We start from the raw sequence: 14,255 nt of genomic DNA, 5'->3' as shown, positions 1-14,255 counted from the left end.
TGATTGATTGATACATGGCTCCCCATGCAAGATGTGGCTTCACTGCTGAAAAATCTTCCTCCTTTGCTCCTAAAAATAATAACCAACCTATAATCTCACAATCTCTTCCCATTGGGATCATAGAGTGAAAGGGGACCTTATGTCCTTTAGTGCAGTCCTCCCATTTACAGAACCCAAGTTCAGAGAGAGTAAAGGACGTGCAAATGCCCGTAGCAAGTGGTGGAGCCGGAGCTAGAACCTGGATCACGCCTTTCTAAATCCAGCCAGTCTGGCACTTAAAACCCCAATCTGAAGGCACTCTGTTTCCTTTTCATGCACTCTCCTCCCCACAGAAATTACCTTTGTTAGCTTAGAACACTTAGGGACTGAATCAATCCTTCAATCAAAAACGAGGGTGAAAAGTACCTGAACAGCTCCTGGAGTCGATCAAAGCCATTGAGAGACTTAAGCATGCCCCTTATAAGGAAGGAGCTTTTACAGTTTTAAGTAGATTCAGAAATATGGGGGTGAAGGGAAGGCAAATCCATCTCCCCCCCCACAGCAGTCATCATTCCCCATCTCCCTCGAATCACTGAATGGGTGTTGCCTCCATCAAACTGAGACTTATTAAAGGTTAAAAGGGCCAGGGTCTCCCGCTGCATCTGGGGTCATCTCCAGTCATCCTGACCTAAATCTGGCCATTAGACGCAGATGACCCTGGGGAGAGTGAGGCTGGTGACATCCCTTAAATCTAATTCACTTGCAAGTCAAGACATTAGCTACCTGATGTCATTGTTTCACCTCCAGAGTGAAGGACAAATAGCATCACCCCTGACTTAGATTATTACAACAACCCCTTAAATGGTCTCCCAACCTAGACTCTGTCCCCCGACTTCTTCAGTGCCTCCTCCACAATTACTGCCAAAAAGGTTCTCCTTAAATTCATGTCCAACCATCTCTCTACGCTACCAATAAACTTTGCTATTGCGTCTAGAAACAAGTGTAAATTCTTCTGTTTAGCTTCCACACAATCTGGCCCACGCCTGTCTTTCCAGACTCACGGTACGGTTACTTTGAGATCCAGCCAAGCTGGATTCTCTTTCTCTGTTTTCCCATCTCCAAAACTCCCTCCTCAGCTCTTCCTCATAGAATTCCCTCCCTTCCCTCAGGAGGCAGCTCAAGGACTCCTGATTCCGCACAAATCCTTTCTTCTTTCTCCTCGACTGCTCACGGCCACCCTCAAACTACTGCTTTTTACTTCGGCGTCCACTCATTGTCCAATTCTTCATGACCCCATGTGGGGTTTTCTTGGCAAAGACACTGGAGTAGTTTGCCATTTCCTTCTCTAGCTCTTTTTTTTTTACAGACGAGGAGATAGAAAAACAGGTTTGCTCCAAGTCACCCAGCTAACAAGAGTCTGAACTCAGAAAGGTGAGTCTTCTTTGTACCCACTGTACCCCCTCGCTGCCCTATTCTCTCTATATTTACTCCGTACCATTTAGTTATGTCACTGTTCTCTTTGGAGCAGGTATTATTGCATTCGTTGGACTTGTATTCCTTCATATCCTTTGCACACTTTATTAAATACTCGGTTTGGATGCTGACACAAACAAGTTATCCATGAACCGAACTAAAGAATGTGAGGGTAAAAAGAGAGCGCTTTCCAGGATACAGCCCCTGAACTCAGTTACTTTCTATTGGGGAGATAGCTGTACACAGAGCAAAACTACCACTCCCAGGAACACACAGAAGTGCCCTGGCAGCGTGAGGGCCTGGCCAGGCTCTAGCAGTGGGTACTTGCTGTGTTTTGAAGGTTCTGGGGGTTTGAAAAGGTGAGGGCTTCATTAAGCATGGAGGAGTCTGGGCACAGAAGGCAGGGGCAGATTGTCATGTACCAGGAACAGTTTGATCAGGGCCTTAGATTGGGGGAGGAAGGGGAGGGGCAGTAATGAGATCATGCTGAAAAGATGGGTCAGAGTCAGACTTTTGAAGGGCTTTCAAAGCCAAGCAGAGGAGTTTATGTGTGATCCCGGGGGCTTAGAAAGAGCTACTGGAATGTGTTAGGGCCAGTGGGGGAGAGGCCGCGGCCAGACCCAGTTTGGAAAATCACTTTGGCAGCTGAGCCAAAGACGGGCTGGCCTGGGGAGAAATGGAGGCTGGGACATCAGCGGGCAGGTCATTGAGAGCTGACGGGGCCTGACTCTGGGGGGAAGAGCAGGGCCCACGTGAGAGACACAAGGTTTAAGGGATGAGGGACAGCAATGACTGACTTTTTCCACAGCTCAGTGGTCGGGAGGCACTGAGAGGAATGGAGGTGGGGCTCGATCCCTGGACTGATCTGATGAGAAACTGGGTCAGGGAGAGACCCTCTGGGACTAAGTTCTAGTAGAATCCAGGGAAGGGAGAATAATAAGCACGAGGGAGTTAGAGAGGGCTTGTGAGAAACGTTATCCATTAACCAGTTTCCCCAGGGCCAGGGCCTTCTGGGTAATTATTCACCAGCCTGGCATCTGGAGTTATCTTGGAAACCATTTGGGAATGGGTCAAGAGCGCTATTGCCAGCCCGGAATGGGATCAGACTGACCCGGGAAAGGACAGATGAAAGGCCACGGTAATCTGCATTTAGTTGCTGCTTCAGGTCCCAGGCCAGACTGGGAGGGGGACACTCTAAGGAAAGGCAGTGTAGCCCAGTAGGCAGGACACTAGGTCCCACATCAGAGCCACACCATCTCTGAACCTTCTGGGGGTGTTTCCTCACTCGTCACATGAAGGGATTGGATCCAACCCCTTCCCAGCTCAATGATACCACAAAGCTATGGAAGTGTGATTCCTAATAGGACAGTCATTTCTGTTGTCCACTCTGCAAGTCCTCAATAAATGATCACTGAGAAGACCGAGTACGGAGGGCTGTGTGAATGGAAAGAGTGAAGAAAATGTAGCAGGAGAGCACTCCACTGTCCTAAGGGAGGAGCACTCTACTATCCCAAGGGAGGATCACTCTACTATCCCAAGGGAGGACCACTCTGACTGGCTCCTAATTCAGATAACTAATGGCCACGCCTACCCTGGCTGAAGAGGTGAGGGACAATGGCTTCGGAATGGGAGGGTCATACATACACAAAGTTGAGGCTTTGTGGCTTATGCTGTTTCTCATATTACAAGAGAGGAGTCAGTGGGAGAGAAGATAAATGGGGAAATGATTATTACCATGTACAAATAACATACCTCACCTCAAAAAAAAAAAAAAAAAAGGGCAGATTCCCCTAGTGTAGAAGGGAAATTCCCAGCATTATCTTCTCCCCTCTGCCACGTCTTCCTCCCTTCCCCCCAGGACACATCTGGAGACCTCTGAGACCTTGGCAAAGCCAGTTTCCTAAGAACAGAGGTGTCTATCACTGCTTCCCACCAGCATGCAACTCATTGACCAGCAGAAGCTCAGTTTCCCAGCCTCCCTCTCCTGACAGATGCACAGATCCCCGCCCTTCTGCTCTCCAGATTGATGGGTATGGACTTTTCTGGAGGCCAGGAACTAAAAGCCTCCCTGGGCAGGGTTCTGTTGCTGTGGTCTGGAAGGGCATGTTCTTCGGTAGCCTTCGTTCACATCAAGATAAATCAAGAAGCACAATAACATCCCCATGAGCACCAGGGCCTCCTGGAAGCAGACAAACAGACGGGCTTCTGGGAGCTTGTGATCAAGGATCACAGAATGTTCCCAGAGGAAGGGACCAGAGAGGGCATAGAGTCCACCCCCCCCCCACCTCACCCCACTCCCACCTCAATTTTATAAAGGATGAAACAAGCTCAGAGATGAGGAAGCTTGTGCACAAACAGCAGCCAGCAGGGCCAGGATTCTGACTGGAGATCCAGCCCCCTGACTGAGAACATGGCCGTCCTTTAAAAATGACTTTCTTGGTTCAGTGATGAAGAGAGCCATCTACACCCAGAGAGGATCATGGGAACTGAGTGTGGACCACAACACATGGTTCTCACTCTCTCTGGTGTTGTTTGCCTGCATTTTGTTTTCTTTCCCAGTTTTTCTTTCCCTTCTTCTTGATCTGATTTTTCTCGTATAGCCAGATAACTCTATAAAAATGTACACATAATTTAACTTATACTTTAACATATTGAACATGTATCGGTCTGCCTGCATCTGGGGGAGGGGGTGGGGGGAAGGAGGGGAAAAGTGGGAACGAAATGCTTTGCAATTGTCAATGCTGAAAGATTACCCATGCATATATCTGGTAAATAAAATCTATAATAAAAATGTATACATAAATTGGATTTAGCATGTATTTTAACATATTTAATGCATTGGACTACCTGCCAGCGAGGAGAGGGGGTGGGAGAAGAAGGGGAAAATCTGGAAAAGTTTCGCAAGGGTCAACGTTGAAAAATTACCCATGCAGATGTCTTGTAAATAAAAGCTTTAATAAAAAAACTGATCATGATTATCATTATTATAAGTATATAATCTATATACTTATGAAAACTCGCTGAAGTTGTTAAATCCATGTCAGCGTAGGAGAAAAATAAGCGGCATATTAACTAAAAAATTACATCTTCGCACTTTGTTCTTTAATAATTTAGGAAAATGACAGCGCGCATCTCTGCGTTTGACAGAAAACGTCCAGACTCTGGAGTGGTGGGCGTGGCCCTAACTCAGCCCGGGCGGGGGGGGGGGGGGAGGGGGGAGGGGAGAGAGGGACAATGACCGGGAGAAAATAGGTTTATGGGAGAGGACCATGGGAATCGGCAGAGCCAGCACCCAAGCGACCCCCCCTCCTGCCCTCAAGCTCTCTCTTCCGAAAGGGGGCGCCCCCAATTTCAAGCCCGGGATGGCCAGGGCTCCCGAGGCGTCCCCACTGAAATGTGCTGCTGCTCAGGGGGGCTGGGGATGAGGTTCCCAGTGACAGCTCCGGCAGGAGGGGGGGTCGCAGTTTTCGCGGACCCCCAGGATGGGGGGAGATTTCAAACGGGAGGGGGAGGGGCTGCCTAGAAGTGAGCTCTGCTCGGGTCCCAGACCCGGGGATTGGGGGGAGCGGCCTCTGACCCAACATTCGGGGGCTGGGAACGGGACTGAGTCACGCAGCCTGGCCCGGGAAGGCAGAAGAGCGGAGTGGCACCAAGCGGGGGATGGGGACGAGTTCGGAGTTATAAATAACCTCGGTCCGGAGCGGTGCAGGGGGCGCGGGGGCCGCGGGGGCCTCCGCGGAGATCCGAGCGGCGGAGGGACCGCCCGAGCATCCCTGGGCAGCGCGGATCCCCCCTCCCCCCGCCTCCCGCGCCGGGCGCTTCCCGGCACCTGCTCCGGGGTCTGGCCGCCCCGGCCCGGCCCTCGCTCCGGCTCTCTCCCGCGGGCTTTTTCCCAGTCTCGGATGAACTCTCCGTGCCTTTCCTTTTAGGGTCTGGGGGTGTCCGGGTCTGGATTTGGGGTGTCCGAGTCTGGATTTGGGGTGTCCGAGTCTGGTTTAGGGTGCCCGGGTCTGGATTTTGGGTGTCCGGGTCTGGTTTGGGGTGCCCGGGTCTGGATTTGAGGTGTCCGAGTCTGGTTTGGGGTGTCCGAGTCTGGTTTGGGGTGCCCGGGTCTGGATTTGGGGTGTCCGGGTCTGGTTTGGGGTGCCCGGGTCTGGATTTGGGGTGTCCGGTCTGGATTTGGGGTGTCCGAGTCTGGTTTGGGGTGCCCGGGTCTGGATTTGGGGTGTCCGAGTCTGGTTTGGGGTCCGGGGCTCCGGGTTCACACGCCGGTTACCGCGACCTTGGCCGCGTTCCTGCATTTCCCGCCCCCCGCCCCAGTCCCGGTTGTGGTCCCGCGCCCCCGCTCCCCGCCCGCGGCCGCTCACCTTGGAACACCACGGAGCAGTAAGCGTCGCTGATGTCGCTGTCCCCGGTGCGGGCGTTCTCCGCGTACAGGATGAACACCCGGAGCATGCTGCCGGCGCGGAGCCCGCGGCCCCCTCCCCCGCCCCGCCCGCCGGCCCCTCCGGGAAGTCGGCGGCGCCTCCCTGCGCCCCGGGGGCAGCGGCTCCCGGCAGTCCCGCTCCCAAAGCGAGCCCGACTCCTTTTAAGGGCCGGCCGGGGCCGGGGAGCGCTGGCAGGGACGCCCTGAGTCAGCAGGGAGCTGGGGCCGGCTCAGTCCCGGGCTCGCAGCGTGGGCTGGACCTCGGGCCAACTTCTCCCCGGTGACTGCGCTCCGCACCCGGTCCGTGGCCGCCGTAACCACGCAGCGCGGGGCTTCCTGCGTCCCTCCCAGGGCGGCCCAGGAGGGGGCTGGGGCCAGGACCAGAGGCGGGGAAGCGATCGCGGAGATCGCGGTGTAGCCTTCGGTCTCCCGGGCCGCGACGGCAGGGAGGGGCTGCCCTGCCCCGGGAGGGTTCGCGGAGCGAGCCCCCGGCCTTTCGGAGCTGAGACCACGCCCATTTAGTGACTGGGGAGAGTGAGGAGGAGGAGGGGGAGGATGGCAAACATAGACCTGCCGCGAAGGGGACTGGATTTGCTGGAGCCAGAAGGCCCGGGTTCTAATTCTGGTCCGGGAGTGACCGACAGCTGCGGAGTCAGCCTGGCAAAAACGAGAAGAATAGGAGCTATGGGACAGAGCTCTGTGGGCCCCAGAGCGCTACAGAAATACGCCTCGGGTTCTGATCTGCTCCGTATCGGGGTGATCTCGGGATAGTCCCAGATCCTGGGGGGAAAGGGAGGGGCGGACCAGGTCAGGTGACCCAGCGATCCGGCCGGGACCCTCCCTCTCCTCGCCCGGCCCTCGGCTAGCTCATCCCTAAAATGAAAAGTGGAACCAAAAGATTTCCAAGTCCTCTTCGGATTCTCCAACCAGGATGTAAGATTTGTAAGGCTCTTCCATCAAAACAACATCAAACATACGCTACGCCCCGCAAGTATGGTAGTCTTCTTTCTAGTACGCCGAAGGAAGCCGAGGCTCACTGAGGGGTCTTCTCCAGGATCCCACAGCAATCCCCGGGGTTCGCGAAGCGCGTCACATGCGTGCTCTCTTCCTGCAGGGGAGACTTTTGCAAAGGCCGCAGGTGGCAGGGGCCGGGCCGGCCCAGCTCCCCTGACTTCTGTCCGCTTGGTTTTCTACTTGGCACAGCCAGAAGCATCAGAAAGGTCCCGTGCTCCAGCTCCCAGAGGCTCTCTGGGCTTCCCTGAGGACTCTGGTCCTGCGCCGGGATGTAGAACATTTAAAACCTCGTATAGACTGAAACTGAAAACTGTCCCCGAGGCTCCGCCAGACTCAGAAAAAGGTCCCATTAGGGGACGGGAAAGAATAAAGTTTCTTGGGGTCACTGGATGGCCCCAGGCTGTTGTTCATATCATTGTCTTCTCCACCGTGAAAGTGATTTGGTTATTTACCCTCTGGATTGACTGGAAATCATGCTATAAAAGGTATAAGGTGTGGGGCAGCTAGGGGGCGCACTGGCCCTGAAGTCAGGAGTGCAAATGTGGCCTCCGACACTTAACACTTCCGGGCTGTGTGACCCTGGGCAAGTCACTTAACCCCAGTTGCCTCAGCAAAAAAACAAGCAAACAAAAGGTATGAGGTGGAATCTTTGCCTTTTGTTGCTTAGAGTAAGAATCTCTCAAGTTTCCCTTGCGGTTTGGCCCTTTTCATGCCTGTGACTCTGCCCTATCACCCGGACTTGGATGTTTGTCCACATGGTGATTGTTCTTTTCTAAGGAAGGACCCGTGGGCTGGTGGCTGTTTTTCCTCCTCCAAAAGGACCAAATGACATCACTCTATTAGAGTCAAGTTACCTCGCATCTGACTGGGGCTGCTCGGACCATTGCAAGCTCCTGAAGGCTCTGGCACAAAATAGCCCTTATGGACATGGGGGGGGGGGGGTCTCTAACTTTGTGCATCAGGGATTTCTGAGCTGATTCCCCTCCGCTCCTAGAGCACGGCACCTTCTCTGGTGAAGGCCCGCCATACTGGGCCGGACTAGGCTGTCCTGGGCCATGCTGGGCCATGCTGGGCCGTGCTGGGTCGTGCTGGGCCGTGCTGGGCCATGCTGGGCCATCCTGGGCCATGCTGGGCTGGGCTGGGCCATGCTGGGCCGTGCTAGGCCGTCCTAGGCCATGCTGGGCCATCCTGGGCCGTGCTGGGCCGTGCTGGGCCGTCCTGGGCCATCCTGGGCCATGGTGGGCCATCCTGGGCCGTGCTGGGCCATGCTGGGCCGTCCTGGGCCATGCTGGGCCATGCTGGGCCATGCTGGGCCGTGCTGGGCTATCCTGGGCCAGGCCCTCCTATGTCATTCGGTCAGTTGTAAAGTTCTTAACAGAGAGACCTTGAAAGTGTCCTGTGTCACTTTCTGACCATCTTGTGGGGAAGAAGTAGCTTGGAGTGAAGGGGATAAGCTACTGACTTGGGTTATTTAATCCTGGAATGATAACCCAAGCTGTAGTTTAAGATATTTTTTTCTTAAAGGACCCACATGTGCCAAACTGCAGTCCCTTTTTGTAATGGCAAGGAACTGGAAACTGAGGCAATGGCCACTAGCCAGAGAGCGGCAGAATATAATATGTGACTCAATGTTCTGTTCTTGTTCTATAAGAAATGATGGACAGGCTGACTTAAGAAAAACCTGGAAAGACTTCCGTGAACTGATGCTGAGTGAAGTGAGCAGAACCAGGAGATGCCAACAGCAAGACTATATGAGGATCAATTCTGAGGGACGTGACTCTCTTCAGCGATGAGAGGATCCAAATCAGTTCCAATTGATCAGTGATGAACAGAACCAGCTACAGCCAGCAGAAGAACTCTGGGAAATAAGTGTGGACTGTTTGCTTTTTTGTTTTTCTTCCCAGGTTATTTTTATCTTCTGAATCCGATTTTTCTTGTGCAACAAGAGAACTGTACAGATATGTACACATATGTTGTATTTAAGATATACTTTAACACATTTAACATGTATGAGACTGCCTGCCATCTAGGGGAGAGAGGGGAGGGAAGGAGGAGAAAAGTTGGGACAACAGCGTTTGCAAAGGACAATGCTGAAAAATTATCCCTGCATATGTCTTGTAAATAAAAGGCTATAATTTAAATAAATATATATACATATATTTAAATTATAGTCTATATATATATATATCATCCTGGATAGCTAGATGGTGCAGTGGATAGAGTGCTGGTCCTGAAGACAAGAGGACCTGAGTTCAAATATGACCTCAAACACTTAATACTTCCTAGCTGTGTGACCCTAGGCAAGTCACTTAACCCCAACTGCTTCAGGAAAAAAAATCATCCTGAGAAAGGACGTATGTATATATACACAAAGTTGCTTTAAAACTCCTGCTATACAGCTATCTTGCTAATAAAAAGTCATTTGGCTGGGGTGGAATCCCAAAGACTTTCTTGACAAAGAAAGTTTTATTCATTCAAGGAGGAGGATGGGGAAGAAAGGTGGAGGGAAAGAAGCAAGACTAAGAAATTTACAAAATGAGCTGGAAGACAGTTTAAATTATAGTTATTCATTCATTCAAAAAGCATATATGAAGGTTTTCATTTCTCTATTTCTTTTTATTTCATATTTTATTTTTCCCTACTTACAGGTTAAAACAATTTTTAACATGTGTTTTTTTTTTTTTTTTTTTAATTTTTTATTTTATTTTATAATTATAACATTTTTTGACTGTACATATGCATGGGTAATTTTTTACAACATTATCCCTTGCACTTACTTCTATTCAGATTTTTTCCCTTCCTCCCCCAACCCCCTCCCCCTGATGGCAAGCAGTCTTATATATGTTAAATATATTACAGTATAATTTAGATACAATATATGTGTGTAGAACCGAATTTTTTTGTTGCACAGGAAGAATTGGATTCAGAAGGTAAAAATAACAGTTTACATTCATTTCCCAGTCCTTTTCTGGATGTAGCTGGTTCTGTCCATCATTAATCAATTGGAATTGGATTAGCTCTTCTCTATGTTGAAGAAATCCACTTCCATCAGCATACATCCTCATACAGTATCATTGTTGAAGTGTATAATGATCTTCTGGTTCTGCTCGTTTCACTCAGCATCAGTTGATGTAAGTCTCTCCAAGCCTCTCTGTATTTCTCCTGTTGGTCATTTCTTATAGAACAGTAATATTCCATAACATTCATATACCATAGTTTACCCAACCATTCTCCAATTGATGGACATCCATTCATCTTCCAGCTTCTAGCCACTATGAAAAGGGCTGCCACAAACATTTTGGCACATACAGGACCCTTTCCCTTCTCTAGTAGTTCCTTGGGGTATAAGCCCAGTAGTAGTATGGCTGGGTCAAAGGGTATGCACATTTTGATAACTTTTTGGGCATAATTCCAGATTGCTCTCCAGAATGGTTGGATTCTTTCACAACTCCACCAACAATGCATCAGTGTCCCAGTTTTCCCACAGCCCCTCCAACATTCATCGTTATTTGTTCCTGTCATTTTAGCCAATCTGACAGGTGTGTAATGATACCTCAGAGTTGTCTTAATTTGCATTTCTCTGATCAATAGTGATTTGGAACACTCTTTCATATGAGTGGAAATAGTTTTAATTTCATCATCTGAAAATTGTCTGTTCATATCCTTTGACCATTTATCAATTGGAGAATGGCTTGATTTCTTATAAATTAAAGTCAATTCTCTGTATATTTTGGAGATGAGGCCTTTATCAGAACCTTTAACTGTAAAAATTTTTTCCCAATTTGTTACTTCCCTTCTAATCTTGTTTGCATTAGTTTTGTTTGTGCAGAAACTTTTTAATTTGGTGTAATCAAAATGTTCTATTTTGTGATCAATAATGGTCTCTAGTTCTCCCTTGGACACAAACTCCTTCCTCCTCCACAAGTCTGAGAGGTAAACCATCCCATGTTCCTCCAATTTATTTATGATTTCGTTCTTTATGCCTAAATCTTGGACCCATTTTGATCTAATCTTAGTATGTGGTGTTAAATGTGGGTCCATGCCTAGTTTCTGCCATACTAATTTCCAGTTTTCCCAGCAGTTTTTGTCAAATAATGAATTCTTATCCCAAAATTTGGGATCTTTGGGTTTGTCAAAGATTAGATTGCTATTTTTATTCACTATCTTGTCCTGTGAACCTAACCTATGCCACTGATCAACTAGTCTATTTCTTAGCCAATACCAAATGGTTTTGGTGACTGTTGCTTTATAATATAGCTTTAAATCAGGTACACTTAGACCACCTTCCTCTGACTTTTTTTTCATTAGTTCCCTTGCAATTCTCGACCTTTTATTCTTCCATATGAATTTTGTTGTTATTTTTTCTAGGTCATTAAAATAGTTTCTTGGGAGTCTGATTGGTATAGCACTAAATAAATAGATTAGTTTGGGGAGTATTGTCATCTTTATTATATTCGCTCGGCCTATCCAAGAACATTGAATGTCTTTCCAATTATTTAAATCTGACTTTATTTTTGTGGCAAGTGTTTTGTAATTTTGCTCATATAATTCCTGACTCTCCTTTGGTAGATATATTCCCAAATATTTGATACTATCGACTGTTATTTTGAATGGAATTTCTCTTTGTATCTCTTGCTGTTGGATTGTGTTGGTAATGTATAAAAATCCTGAGGATTTATGTGGATTTATTTTGTATCCTGCGACTTTGCTAAAATTCTGAATTATTTCTAATAGCTTTTTAGCAGAGTCTTTGGGGTTCTCTAAGTATACCATCATGTCATCTGCGAAAAGTGACAATTTGATTTCTTCATTTCCTACTCTAATTCCTTGGATCTCTTTCTCGGCTCTTATTGCCAAGGCTAGAGTTTCTAGTACTATATTGAATAGTAATGGTGATAGTGGGCAACCTTGTTTCACTCCTGATCTTACAGGGAAAGGTTCTAGTTTATCACCATTACATGTGTAATTTCAAAACATGTAATTTTGAAATTACATGTGTAATTTCAAAACATGTAATTTTGAAATTACATGTGTAATTTCAAAACATGTGTTTTGAAAACTTTTGAGTTCTAAATTCTTGCCTTTCCTCCCTCCCTATCCCACCTCCTTGAAGCAAGCAGGCAATTCAGTGCAATAGTCATGCAAAGCATTTCCATAACAGTGTTGTATTAAAGCTTTCAAAGACTTATCCAATTCTCTCTCTCTTTTTTTAATACAGTGGAGACTGAGATACAGGGCAGGGAATCAGTGCCACCGGAGCTGGAACGCAAACCTTATCCTCATGTATCTCCTATATGGATGTCCTTCATCAAAACATAAATTCCTTGAAATTTTTGGGACACAAGGTTTTGCAAGGATGAATGTTGAAAACTCTCTTTGCATGTATTTTGAAAGTAAAAAACGATTATTAAAAAAGAGAAAGCATAAACTCCTTTAGGAGAGAAACTGGTTCATTTTATCTTTGTATTCCCAATAACTAGATACAGTAGTTTAATACATATGTTTGTTGATTACTCTATTTTTCAAACTTGAGATTTATTGATACCTTTTCTTCTTTTTTTTTTAAAGCATCAGTCACATGTCCTAATAGCCACCTCATCTCTGAACTGAACCTTTTTTTGTAACCAAAAGAAAGTCCCTCCAAAAAGTTTCAGCAAAGCCATCTCGAAGCTGTGCTATACCCCTAGTGGAAGTGTCCTATCTAAATCAGAGAAATACTCTGACTAAACTAAGTACAATTGTCTTCCTTTTCATTCACAGAACAAAATAAAGCTGTTCTATAAAGAGAGGAGTCAGTTCTAATTATGTGATCCTAAGTGGCGTCTGAAAGGACATAAGTTCCTTTGAATATTAAACTTTAAGAATGCATGCTGATTGGTTGATTCAGGGCTCCCTGCAATTAATTTTTTCCCTGCATTTATGGGTTGTTGATTCGGCCCCCTCCCCCCCCAATTTAGTTAGTAAAATTCTTCTTAGAGCAAGCAACCAGCCATTGTTGGAGCCAACTCCCAGTGAGGTCATCGAACTTAAAAACAGTTTTGTAGGGTGATCTCTTTGTAGCATTCAATTTCCAGGCACCCTGGCTCAACAGTAACTGGCTCCCTCCGGCCCTCCGCTATATTTAGTGCCTCTTCTGGTTATTTATGTGAGGGCAGTATCATGTGGTTGGAGGCAAATGACACTAAGCCTACTTTCCCATCTTATCCCTCCCCACCTTCCTACCATCAGGCCATTCAGATTAGGAAGAAGACACAGTTCAAGAAAATCCTGTGTTCCAAGGTCCACTCACTCACTTCTGGGCCTTCTACCACTCAAACACGGCCTTTTAGGGTTTGAATCATTAAAGGAAGAGCAAAGTCAATCAAGCATTTAGTAAACACCAGGCAATGTGCTAAGTGCTGAGGATACTAAGAAAGTCAAAAAGTTCCCGCCTTCAGGGATCCCACATTCCAATTCCATGTACAAATGAACAAAGCCAGAATAATAAATAGGGCGATAGACAAGGGGAAAACCAGTCATGACAGGAATTGGAGAAAAATCAAACAGGAGCAAAGGGACTGAATATTTTTCAGGGGGTGTTAGCTCAAAAGGGAAATCTCTTAAGAATAAAAGACTGAAGATTCAAGCAGCATGATTCCTATAAGGAGGCAAAGGGGGCAGTCTCTAGAGAGACCAAGTTGACATCATGGGAAACCACCTCCCAACTCTGATTTTTTTTTAAAATTTTATTTATAATATGCATGAGTAATTTTTTTTATTAACATTATCCCTTGTATTCATTTTTCCAAATTATCCCCTCCCTCCCTCTACTTCTCCCCTAGATGACAGGCAATCCCATACATTTTACATGTGTTACAGTATAACCTAGATACAATATATGTGTGTAAATCCCATTTTCTTGTTGCACGTTAAGTATAAGTAACCTGGGTAGATAGACAGTAATACTAACAATTTACATTCACTTCCCAGTATTCCTTCTCTGGGTGTAGTTATTTCTGTCCATCATTGATCAATTGGAATTAGATTAGCTCTTCTTTTATGTTGAAGATTTCCACTTCCATCAGAATACATCCTCGTACAGTATTGTTATTGAAGTGTATAATGATCTCCTAGTTCTGCTCATTTCACTCAGCATCAGTTCATGTAAGTCTCTTCCTGCCTCTCTGAAATCCTCCTGCTGGTCATTTCTTACAGAACAATAATATTCCATAACCTTCATATACCATAATTTACCCAACCATTCTCCAATTGATGGACATCCATTCATCTTCCAGTTTCTAGCTGCCACGAAAATGGCTGCCCCAAACATTTTGGCACATACAGGTCCCTTTCCCCTCTTTAGTATTTCTTTGGGATATAAGCC

General features: G+C 47.0%; 1 protein-coding gene across 1 annotated transcript in view; it reads right to left on the bottom strand.

Moving 5' to 3' along the window:
* DYSF (dysferlin) overlaps positions 1 to 6,298 on the bottom strand; it is a 233,162-nt gene extending 226,864 nt beyond the window's left edge. Inside the window, 1 exon segment of the mRNA XM_074285534.1 lies at positions 5,820 to 6,298. Within this exon segment, the coding sequence (XP_074141635.1) occupies positions 5,820 to 5,907 (88 nt within the window). The 5' untranslated portion in view covers positions 5,908 to 6,298.
* Between the last annotated feature and the right edge of the window lie 7,957 nt (positions 6,299 to 14,255).

The sequence above is a fragment of the Sminthopsis crassicaudata genome, chromosome 2 (genome assembly GCF_048593235.1).
Source record: "Sminthopsis crassicaudata isolate SCR6 chromosome 2, ASM4859323v1, whole genome shotgun sequence".
Classification (NCBI taxonomy): domain Eukaryota; kingdom Metazoa; phylum Chordata; class Mammalia; order Dasyuromorphia; family Dasyuridae; genus Sminthopsis; species Sminthopsis crassicaudata.
The sequence above is the reverse complement of the archived record's forward strand: the minus strand, read 5'-3'. Positions and strand labels throughout refer to the sequence as shown.